The sequence below is a fragment of the Haematobia irritans genome, chromosome 4, assembly GCF_050003625.1.
Source record: "Haematobia irritans isolate KBUSLIRL chromosome 4, ASM5000362v1, whole genome shotgun sequence".
Taxonomy (NCBI): Eukaryota; Metazoa; Arthropoda; class Insecta; order Diptera; family Muscidae; genus Haematobia; species Haematobia irritans.
Window position 1 is genome coordinate 132,373,457 of NC_134400.1, and position 12,211 is coordinate 132,385,667.

At 23.5% G+C, this 12,211-nt stretch overlaps 1 protein-coding gene across 1 annotated transcript; it reads right to left on the reverse strand.

Annotated features, from left to right (window-relative positions):
- Nucleotides 1-218: 218 nt before the first annotated feature.
- LOC142233639 (uncharacterized) lies at nucleotides 219-12,211 on the reverse strand. The gene is made up of 2 exons (XM_075304638.1): nucleotides 11,555-12,211; nucleotides 219-2,078 (listed from the first exon to the last, which is right to left on the reverse strand). Exons 1-2 carry the CDS (start codon nucleotides 11,796-11,798, stop codon nucleotides 1,816-1,818), a joined length of 507 nt encoding a protein of 168 aa, XP_075160753.1. The 5' UTR covers nucleotides 11,799-12,211; the 3' UTR covers nucleotides 219-1,815.

A 12,211-nucleotide genomic window follows, 5' to 3' on the forward strand; every position in this document is an offset into this window, starting at 1 on the left:
AAAACCCCATTAATTTTTACATAGATGCTATCAATAATTTATTGTATTATAAATTATTTATTTATAATTATTAAGTATATAAAAACTAATTATTTCGCAATAAATTTTTCAATTATATTTTTAATTGGAATTATTATTTTAATTTAATTGAAATATTAATTGGGATAAATAATATTTGAATTAAAAACGTAATAATATTTAAACTTGTTTTAATTTGATTAAACAGTTATTTATTGACTACTTTTTTAACTTCAATTAACATTTTAATTGGAGATATTTTGATATTTTTTCTGTGAATTAAAAATTTTATTGTATAAATTATTGATTTTGTTTTAACTACTAGTTGAATCGATTAAATTTGTAATCGAATATTTTTAAAAATTCAATGAAAATTTTAATTTTGAAATATTGGTTATTTCATTTTCTATATATTTATACCCAGATAAAATAGTTTCTGATTTAATCACGAAATAAATCGATCCAAATAGTTTTTTAAGGGAAATTGAATTACAAAAATGATTATTAATCAATTATCTGATTGGAAATTTTTTATTAAAAAATTTATTAATATTTCATTTTCTATTAATTTTTAAATTGCTTCAATTAAAAATTGACTTTAATTTTTTTAAATAATAGGTAATCAATAATTTATTGTATTATTATTTATTAATAAATATTTTACGTTTAGGTTAGCCCGATATTTCAGTCCGTGGTGAACTTCTTTCTTATCACACTGAGTGCTGCCCGATTCTATGCTTAGCTCATGACATAATGTTCTTGTAATTTTCATACGATTTAACGCTTTATTTACGAATTTTTCAGTTATAATTATTTTTGGATTTTGTTTTGATTTAAGCAAAATTTAATGATTCTGGCATGTGTACCGAAACTAATTATATCCGAACAAAACAATCAATTGTATTTTTATTGGGGCATATTACTTAAATTAATAAAAATGTTGAGATAATTAATATTTTAATTGAAAACGAAAAAATTATAATAATTTTTTGTAGGTGTTAATTTGTATAAACATTTAATAGCATTCGATAATATTTTACTTGATTATGTTGTTGGAAATATTTTTATGATATTTTTCTGTGTACTATTTAGTGGTTCATAAATTTTGACACAAATCCAAAGAATAATCCAACTGTAATTATAATCGTAGAAAAACTCTTAGGATATTACAATAAAATTATTTTATCTAGAATAAAGTAATTGTAAACAAATAAGTAATAATGAAATAAATAATCGATTCCCTCAATTAAAATATTGCAATAAAAAAATTAATTGATAGTTTTGAAAAAATCAATTAATTTTTTTAATCATGAATATTTTGTATGTCTAAAAGCCGGTATTAAGTTCGCATTAGCGCGCTAAAATATCCATTTTTCACGGTTAGTTTTCTGTAATAATTAAATTGAAATAAAATACAAACTGTTGCTTTGGATCATTTCCCATCAAGTTATAATAAAATTTTTCAATAAGGTTTGTAAAATTGTTTTTACAAAATTATTTTCTATTTTAGCGGCTAAACTCGAACTCACCTTAATTTGAAGCAAATTTAACTTAAAAAATAAATTGGATCAATTTACTTGGTGAGGAATCAATACCAAATTTATTCTTGTAAAAACAAAATGTTTGGAACTCAACCTTGTCGAGTTTTTTAGATATCTTAACTTGTTTTAAGTTCAATTTGTTGTTTTATTATTTTTATTAATCTAATTACAAATATCGGTATATATGCATATACAGCACTTTTATAATTTTTTGTTTTCATCTTGAATGGTTTGTAGCAAGAATTATCAGACCAATTCATTTATTTGCGATATCATGACTAAGACGCCTCTGTATATATCGTGTAGTAGGTATTGCAGATAAATTATCAAAGAATATAATCAAATATTTCGGATCATTGTGTCCATTCCATGTCCATGATTTTGTAAAATTTGCATTTGAAAACTCTAAACAATTCAGACTTGGATGTTTCGAAGATGACCATAACGGCAACGAGTATCGAATATTGAATATAATATAGGCCAAATAACATGGTTCCAAAATAATAGTTATTCGCAATGCTATATTGTATATGACATAGAACATGTTAGTTTTATACACTGAAATAGTTTAATAATATAAACACTAAGGTAAAAATTTTTTCTTTGTAAAATATAAAACTCAAAGTTCTAACATTTCAAATACTTTTCATTAAAGAAATTCTGTAAATAGAATAAGGTAATTTGACTTTAAAATCAATACCATTGCATATAACAAAATTAATTAACAATAAATTCAATTTTTGCCTTTCAACGGCTACCATTCACCTGATTTCACCTCGTGTGAATTCTTTTCGTTAATTACTTGACAGGGTTGCCTTTTTGGTCCTTTTTCGTCAAATCGAAATTTTTTTCATAATTTACTAAGAAATAAAATGTTGACAAAATTTTCTATAGAAACAAATTTTGACCAATATTCCTATAGAAATAAAGTTTTGGCAAAATTTTCTATATAAATAAAATTTTGGCAACAATTTCTATAGAAAAAAATTTTAACAAAAAATAAAATTGTGACAAATATTCCTATAGAAATGAAATTTTGGCAAAATTGTCTATCGAAATGAAATTTTGATAATTTTTTCTAAAGAACTAAACAATTTTCTATATAAAATGATTTTGACAATAAATAAAATTTTGAAAAAAAAAACACCTATAGAAATGAAATTTGACAAAATTTTCTATAGAAATAAAATTTTGACAAAAAATTCATAAGAAATAAAATTTGACAAATTTTTCTATAGAAATAAAATGTTGACAAAATTTTCTATAGAAATAAAATGTTGACAAAATTTTCTATAGAAATAAAATTTTGACAAACTTTTCTATAGGAATAAAATTTTGACAAAATTTTCTATAGAAATAAAATTTTGACAAAATTTTCTATAGAAATAAAATTTTGACAAAATTTTCTATAGAAATAAAATTTTGACAAAATTTTCTATAGAAATAAAATTTTGACAAAATTTTCTATAGAAATAAAATTTTGACAAAATTTTCTATAGAAATAAAATTTTGAAAAAATTTTCTATAGAAATAAAATTTTGAAAAAATGTTCTACAGAAATAAAATTTTGACAAAATTTTCTATGGAAATAAAATTTTGACAAAATTTTCTATAGAAATAAAATTTTGACAAAATTTTCTATAGAATAAAATGTTGACAAAATTTGCTATAGAAATAAAATTTTGACAAAATTTTCTATGGAAATAAAATTTTCTATAGAAATAACATTTTGACAAAATTTTCTATAGAAATAAAATTTTGAAAAAATTTTCTATACAAATAAAATTTTGACAAAATTTTCTATGGAAATAAAATTTTCTATAGAAATAACATTTTGACAAAATTTTCTATAGAAATAAAATTTTGACAAAATTTTCTATAGAAATAAAATTTTGACAAAATTTTCTATAGAAATAAAATTTTGACAAAATTTTCTATAGAAATAAAATTTTGACAAAATTTTCTATAGAAATAAAATTTTGAAAAAATTTTCTATAGAAATAAAATTTTGAAAAAATGTTCTACAGAAATAAAATTTTGACAAAATTTTCTATAGAAATAAAATTTTGACAAAATTTTCTATAGAAATAAAATTTTGACAAAATTTTCTATAGAATAAAATGTTGACAAAATTTGCTATAGAAATAAAATTTTGACAAAATTTTCTATTGAAATAAAATTTTCTATAGAAATAACATTTTGACAAAATTTTCTATAGAAATAAAATTTTGAAAAAATTTTCCATACAAATAAAATTTTGACAAAATTTTCTATGGAAATAAAATTTTCTATAGAAATAACATTTTGACAAAATTTTCTATAGAAATACAATTTTGAAAAAATTTTCTATAGAAATAAAATTTTGAAAAATATTTCTATAGAAATAAAATTTTAACAAAATTTTCTATAGAAATAAAATTTTGACAAAATTTTCTATAGAAATAAAATTTTGACAAAATTTTCTATAGAAATAAAATTTTGACAAAATTTTCTATAGAAATAAAATTTTGAAAAAATTGTCTATAGAAATAAAATTTTGAAAAAATTTTCTATAGAAATAAAATTTTGAAAAAAATTCCTATAGAAATGAAATTTTGACAAAATTTCCTATAGAAATGAAATTTTGACAAAATTTCCTATAGAAATAAAATCTAGACAAAATTTTCTATAGAAATAAAATTTTTACAAAATTTTCTATAGAAATAAAATTTGACAAATTTTCTATAGAAATAAAATTTTGAGAAAATTTTCTATAGAAATAAAATTTTGACAAAATTTTCTATAGAAATAAAATTTTGACAACACTTTCTATAGAAATAAAATTTTGACAAAATTTTCTATAGAAAATTTTTCTGTAGAAATAAAATTTTGACAAAATTTTCTATAGAAATAAAATTTTGAAAAAATTTTCTTTTGAAATAGAATTTTGACAAAATTTCCTACAGAAATAAAATTTTGACAAAATTTCCTATAGAAATAAAATCTAGACAAAATTTTCTATAGAAATAAAATTTTTACAAAATTTTCTATAGAAATAAAATTTGACAAATTTTCTATAGAAATAAAATTTTGAGAAAATTTTCTATAGAAATAAAATTTTGACAAAATTTTCTATAGAAATAAAATTTTGACAACACTTTCTATAGAAATAAAATTTTGACAAAATTTTCTATAGAAAATTTTTCTGTAGAAATAAAATTTTGACAAAATTTTCTATAGAAATAAAATTTTGAAAAAATTTTCTTTTGAAATAGAATTTTGACAAAATTTCCTACAGAAATAAAATTTTGACAAAATTTTCTATAGAAATACAATTTTGACAAAATTTTCTATAGAAATAAAATTTTGACAAAATTTTCTTTTGAAATAGAATTTTGACAAAATTTTCTATAGAAATAAAATTTTGACAAAATTTTCTTTTGAAATAGAATTTTGACAAAATTTCCTATAGAAATAAAATTTTGACAAAATTTTCCATAGAAATAAAATTTTACAAAATTTTCTATAGAAATAAAATGTTGATAAAATTTTGTATAGAAATAAAATTTTGACAAAATTTTCTATAGAAATAAAATTTTGACAAAATTTTCTATAGAAATAAAATTGTGACAAAATTTTCTATAGAAATAAGATTTGGCAAAATTTTCTATAGGAATAAAATTTTGACAAAATTTTCTATAGAAATAAAATTTTGACAAAATTTTCAATAGAAATAAAATTTTGACAAAATTTTCTATAGAAATAAAATTTTGAAAAAATTTTCTATAGAAATGAAGTTTTGACAAAAATTTCATATAGAAATGAAATTTGACAAAATTTTCTATAAAAATAAAATTTTGACAAAATTTTCTATAGAAATAAAATTTTGAGAAAAGTTTCTATAGAAATAAAATTTTGACAAAATTTTCTACAGAAATAAAATTTTGACAAAATTTTCTATAGAAATGAAGTTTTGACAAAATTTTTTATAGAAATAAAATTTTGACAAAATTGTCTATGGAAATAAAATTTTGACAACATTTTCTATAGAAATAAAATTTTGACAACATTTTCTATAGAAATAAAATTTTGACAAAATTTTCTATAGAAATAAAAGTTTGACAAAATTTTCTATAGAAATAAAATTTTGACAAAATTTTCTATAGAAATAACATTTGTACTAAATTTCCTATAGAAATGAAATTTTTACTAAATTTCCTATAGAAATGAAATTTTTACTAAATTTCCTATAGAAATGAAATTTTGACCAAATTTCCTATAGAAATAGAATTTTGACAAAATGAAATGAAATTTTGACAAAATTTCCTATAAAAATGAAATTTTGACAAAATTGTCTATAGAAATAAAAATTTTGAATAGAAACAAACCTTTTACAAATTTTTCGATAGAAGTAAAATTTTGTAAAAATTTAAACTTTAAAATGTTATTTTTTGTTGTTTTTTAATTGGGAAAATGGTCCGCTGTTACGAGTTAAGTCCAATTTTGGAAAAATGTTGGTCCAAAATAAAATTTTGTTGTGGCAACGCTGTTACTTGATGAGCATAAATATCAATCAAATGTAGAGGCCATCACCTCTTCTTAGACTTTGAAAAAGTGGAAAGTTTCGTTAGATTCTTCGTTATTTTGAATAATATTGTATATTTCTTTAAGTGTATATAACCAAGATCAAATTTGTTTGTACAAACTTTATCACTTGCATGATTGAATTGAAATGGAAAACTAGTTTTCTCATCGAATCAAGTTTTAATGCAATATACCTCCAGCTATCAATTATAGGTAGGTGCACGCAGAGAAGAAACATGATTGCCACAATCATATTCGAAGAGCAAAATAATATGATAGCAGCTATTTTTGCGGCGACCATGTAACATTTTAACCTGCAACCATGTTGGCTCAGTGAACATGGTTCTAAGAAAAATACAATTGTCCTCATCTAAAATGTTATTATATTGATAAAAAGAATTTTGTTTCCATTAAAAGACAATGGTCACGATCTAAAATGTTGTTATTCGTCAAAAATGTTTTTCTTCTAGTTAAAAGAACATGGTCACAACCTAAAATGTTTTGATTTTTATGAAAAAACTTTTTTCGTCGTCGAAAAAAGGACGCCACTTGAGAAAAGAAAACACAAAATCAACTTTAATTATTTGTTTTTATTTATTTATAAACTAATTCATTGTTTATTTGTATTTATAATGTCGTGCAAGCAAACTTCACATATTTTTACACACTCTAGTTTGGTTCAATTTCAACAATAAGTAATCATTCCATATTTACTTCGTGCCCATCAAATGTACAAACGCAGACATCATGTAACTGCAAATAAAAATAAAATAAAACCATATATCAAAATGCAGAACAAAAACCAGGTATATTTTTTTTTTTTGAATTACACTTTCCTTTTTTGCATTCACATAAAACCACGTGCCATTTCTGAATAAATAAATTAACACAAAACACAATAATTCCGTATTCTCCGTCCATTTCAAGAAACAATCAACACACGACTGACGCGCAAAATGAAAATCGTGTGTACCTGCTCAATGTTTTTATAAAATTCTTGTCGCTGGAAAAAAAATTAAAAAATTAAATGGTCACGAAAACAATGTACATGGTCTTTATGGCCATGTAATGGTTGTAGACATGTCTATACGTAAACTATAAAAATATTTTTTTCTCTGCAAAAAAGTCAAAAAATTGAATGGTCAGATACATGATTTTCCTGACCATATAATGGTCTCAAATTCTATCATTTAAATAATAGAACATGTTTGCGGCATTTGAGAACCATTTAAATGCTTATTACCAACATATATTTTTCTCCGCTCGAAAATTATTTTTACAAAGACAAAATACATGGTTTTCGCGACAATTACATACTCTAAATAAGCATTAAATGGATGCGGCAACCATGTCCAAACATGTTTTTTCTGTGCGTGTGGATGGTTGTTGTTTAGAAGTTTTGTTTGTTTCAAGCAAATTTAATCGAGATTTAATGGCATAAAATAGTAGAATGCGTTAGATTAAAGTTACAACTATACTTTAACCTATTACATTATATTTTTTTATGTCATCATATCTCGATTAGAATTAATTATTATGAAACACCTTGACATTGACAGTGCTTGTGAAAATAAATTATAAAATAAGACACTCTAATAAGCCTTTATTAAATACATGCAATTATATTTCGTTTTTATTTGAAATTAAATTGTAGACATTGCCTTTAAAAAAAATCTTTAAAGGCAAATGTAAGGTTGCAGGACAGTTTCTATAGTTATATAGTTGCCACGCAGCTATTTGTTTCTTTGAAATTACCAAAAAATTTTGTGTACTATATTTGGATTCAATCATGCAATTAATCGAACCAAGTTTTCATTGTAATTTCAATAATCATGAAAATAAATCTAAATGAATCATCAAACTCAACTAAAAACTTGATTGCTACAACCCTAGATACATTGTTGAAAGTTGAACTGCTCTCTTGAAATTTTCTTAATGTCCAGAAACTGAAATTGTTGAATTCAAGAAACTGATGGTTTCAAGGTAATTTTGTGCACAAACAAAATTTTCTTCTGCCAATTTTGTTTGAGTGCACAAACAATTTTTTTCTGCCAAATTTTGTTTTTATTTAAATTAAATAGAATCCAATTTAAGGCAAGTGTATTTAGCGAACCTTATTAACCTTTTAAGAAATTTCGTTTGTGAAAGATGTACCTTTGCTTCTATAAAATTTCATTTAGAAGAAACACATTTTGATTACATCTATGTAATCCAAACTATAATTTCTCAATCTTAATCTTTGCTATGCTCTGTTAAACTAAATTATAGCAATATTCAGTTTTATAAAAGGAAACTTAGTTTTCTTACAATTTCGCTTCGTATAAAAACAACATAAAAAAGTATCACCCAAATATTCACAAGTTGATTGAAGTTGAAAACGTAATGGATTAAAAATTAACTAATGCAACTGACTTTCTGTTCCAATTAAAAAATAAAGTTAATTACAAAAATATGATAGAAAATTTTTACTTTTTTAAAATATCAATTATATTAGTTAACATTTTAATTGAATATAAAAATATTTCCAATTAAACATATAATAAAAAATCTCGTCCGTAAGTAATTCATACTATTTATTACTTAATATTGACTTAAATCTCAAAGAAAATCCAAAGATAATTACAATACAAAAATTCAGAAGAACTCTTATAAAATTACAAAAAATGTTTCATCATAATAATAAATAAATAAAATAATAACAAATAAATTATTTTTTTTGTTTGCTTCAATTACAAATTTCATTGAATTTTTTAGACACAAAATCAAGTAAATTTTTTTTATTTCACCAATTAAAAAATTAATTGAAAGTGCGGAAGATATTCACCCTTATTCCTGAAGTCGCCCTCGCCGTCGCTTTTTGTCGCTTTTCGTCAGTCGCCACTAATTGGTATTCCAATGTATTTACTTAGCACCAAACTTAGCTAACAGTTGTGTCGAACTTTGAATGATCATTGGACACATAATGTCAACGTCGTTCCAATTGTATATGCCGGATGTTGTTATTGTCCTAATGTAGATATCTAAATCATTTTCCGAGTCAAATGTATCATTTATTTTGATTTTCCAAGTCACATTGGATTACAAACAAACAGCATTTTTAAACGAAAATAATTAAAATTCAGTTTTGCACATCAGCTGATTGTTTTCTCTCACGATGATCCTTGTGCCAATGAACTCAGCGTCGTCGCCATTTTTGTAGTTTTGGAAGCTTTAACGGTCCTCGAATATATATCCACATCTTTTCCGCGTCAAATAAAATATATTTTCTTGATTTTCCGACTTAAGGTAGAATTACATACTATGCGTTCAATGCGTACAATGCGTCCGATGATTGAAGAGTTGAAATTTCTCTCTGAAATCAAAAGCTCGAATAGTCTGCCGCAAACAGAAAAAATCAACCCTTCCATCAACTCACGAATTGAGGCATGGCGTGTAATTCAACCTTTAGAATTGCGTCAGAAATAAAAATATTTTAAACCGAAAAAATTAAAATTCTTTTTTTGCACATCAGCTGATATCGGCCTTTTATTACCGAGTGATATCGGCCTTTTATTACCGAGTGATATCGGCCTTTTATTACCGAGTATTGTAATTGGTACAAAAAGTAATCGTCGTCGTTGCCGTCGCCACTTGGCAGGAATCAGTGTTGCCAATTTGGTGCTTTTAGCACCAAATTTAGTGCTTTTTGATTTCTAAAAAGCACCAAATTGCCTTTTTGGTGCCTTTTCAAAAAAAGCACCAACTTGGTGCTTTCTGGCATTTTCATTTAGTGCTTTTGGTGCTTTTTATACCCACCACCATAGGATGGGGGGTATATTAACTTTGTCATTCCGTTTGTAACACATCGAAATATTGCTCTAAGACCCCATAAAGTATATATATTCTGGGTCGTGATGAAATTCTGAATTATTAAAGAAGTTGTAATTGTGAAAAAATGACTATTTTAGCAGCTAAACTTGATCTTAATACCCACCTTAACTTCTTAAAATTCAATTCACAAAAGTTCTATAAAAACATCTTTGGGGAGTTGGCAACACTGGCAGGAATACAAAATGAATGACGAGATGACTTAAAAGCGACAGACGACAAAAAGCGAGGGCGACTTCAGGAATAAGGGTGATTAATTATTTTTTTTAATCAAGTATAATTTATTTTATTTCTAATAATTGTGATAATTGGTACTATTATTTTGGTCAATGAAGAAAGTTCAATTAAATTAGTTGGATCAATTAATTTCGTGATTGAATTAGAAAACAAAAAATTGTCTGTCAATTTAAAAATAAAATTGAAAGTGTCAAAGAAATCAAGTATTTTTTTAAATCAAATATATTTTATTATATTTCTAATTAATTGTGATTTGGTCAATGAAGAAATTTTAATTCAATTAATTTCGTGATTGAATCAAAATTTTTTTCTTCCAATTAAAAATATAATTAAAAGTGCTAAAGAGATTATTTAATTTTTTAAATTAAGTATTATATCTAATTAATTCTGTGATTGATACTATTATTCTGGTCAAGGATAAAATTTCAATTAAAAAATTAATTGGATCAATTAATTTGGTGATTGAATCAGAATTCTTTTTTCTTCCAATTAGAAAAATAATTGCAAATTCTTTAGCATTTCAATTAATTTTTTAAATCAAGTATACTTCAGTTTATGTCTCATTAATTCTGTGATTATAGTATTTTGATCATTAAGAAAATTTCAATTAAAACATTAATTGGACAAATTAATGCATTGATTGAATCAGAATTATTTTTTCTGTTAATTAAAAAATTAATTGAAAGTTCCGAAGAAATCAATTATTTGTATTTTTATATTTATAATTAATTCTGGGATTGACAATATCATTTTCGTGATTGAAGCAATTAAAAAATTAATTAGATCAATTAATTTCGTGTTTGAATTAGAGAATTTTTTTGTTGCGTGATTGAAGAAATTCAATTTAAAATTGATTTCACGATTGAGAACAAAACATTTTTTTCTGTGTAAATGACATTTTTGCAAAAAGAATTTTAGTTTGTTAAATCTCCGAGGACTAAAGAACTCTATATCTATAAAGCTATAATTACAACCAATTTGGTATCATATATAATTAATCCTATTTCAATATTCTATATACACTGAAAGAAGAAGAATTTCTTTCAATTTTGAGGAATGAAATTGTATGACAAACTCAACTAAACTTTTTACGATTAAAAATTTTCTTTAAAAGCAAATAAAAACAAAATTAAAGACAGTCCATTTCAATGCTTGTCATAAATTCGGGTTTATTTGGCTCTTAAAGAAAATAATTTACAACAAACAGCAATTTCGCTTGTCTGGAATTTCATTCCGGAGGAAAGAATTTTTTTTTTGTTTGTGTATACTTCCTTATTATTTAGAAGTTTTGTTGGTCTCTTGGTGTTATACATGTTAATTTTTTTAACCTGTTTTCGATTTCCGGCCTTGCATCGGACCACACACCAAAGCACTGGGTTGACTTATAGTTTTGATTTTTTCCGTAATTTTTATAGGTGATGATGAAGATATTTGGGCCACTGGTAAATTATCGTAGATCGTCACATATATTTTATGGCTGACATAGATGACAATGAAACCCAGAATTGTCACTAACAAGGATATAAAGATATAGGCCAATATAGTTGGTATCGAAGTGATGGTATCGAACATTTTGAGCAATAGGGGAGTTTCTTTCTTTGTTTCTGGTTCTGGTGGGCTCTCCTTTAAATCCCTTGTCTGCGTGCTTTAATTTTTTTTTTTTTGACAAATTTTAACTTTCAGTTTCAAACTTAATAGCAATTTTGAATTGTTTGCTATTTTGTTTTTATCCGGTTTTTTATTTATTGTCACAGTTCTTTTCTTAGGTTTATGTCAAATTTTATTTTTATATACAAATTTCCATTTAACACGAATATAAATTGTTTGTATTGATATAAACTTGTTTAAACGTTTTTGTTGTTTTGTTTTGCTTTTGTTGCTCAGGTTGTTTGTTTTTGACTTTATAATCAGTGACATAAACTAAATATTTACGAAATTATTTTTTTAAGCGGTGTTTGTCGTTTCTTCGTTCCGATTGAACTGAA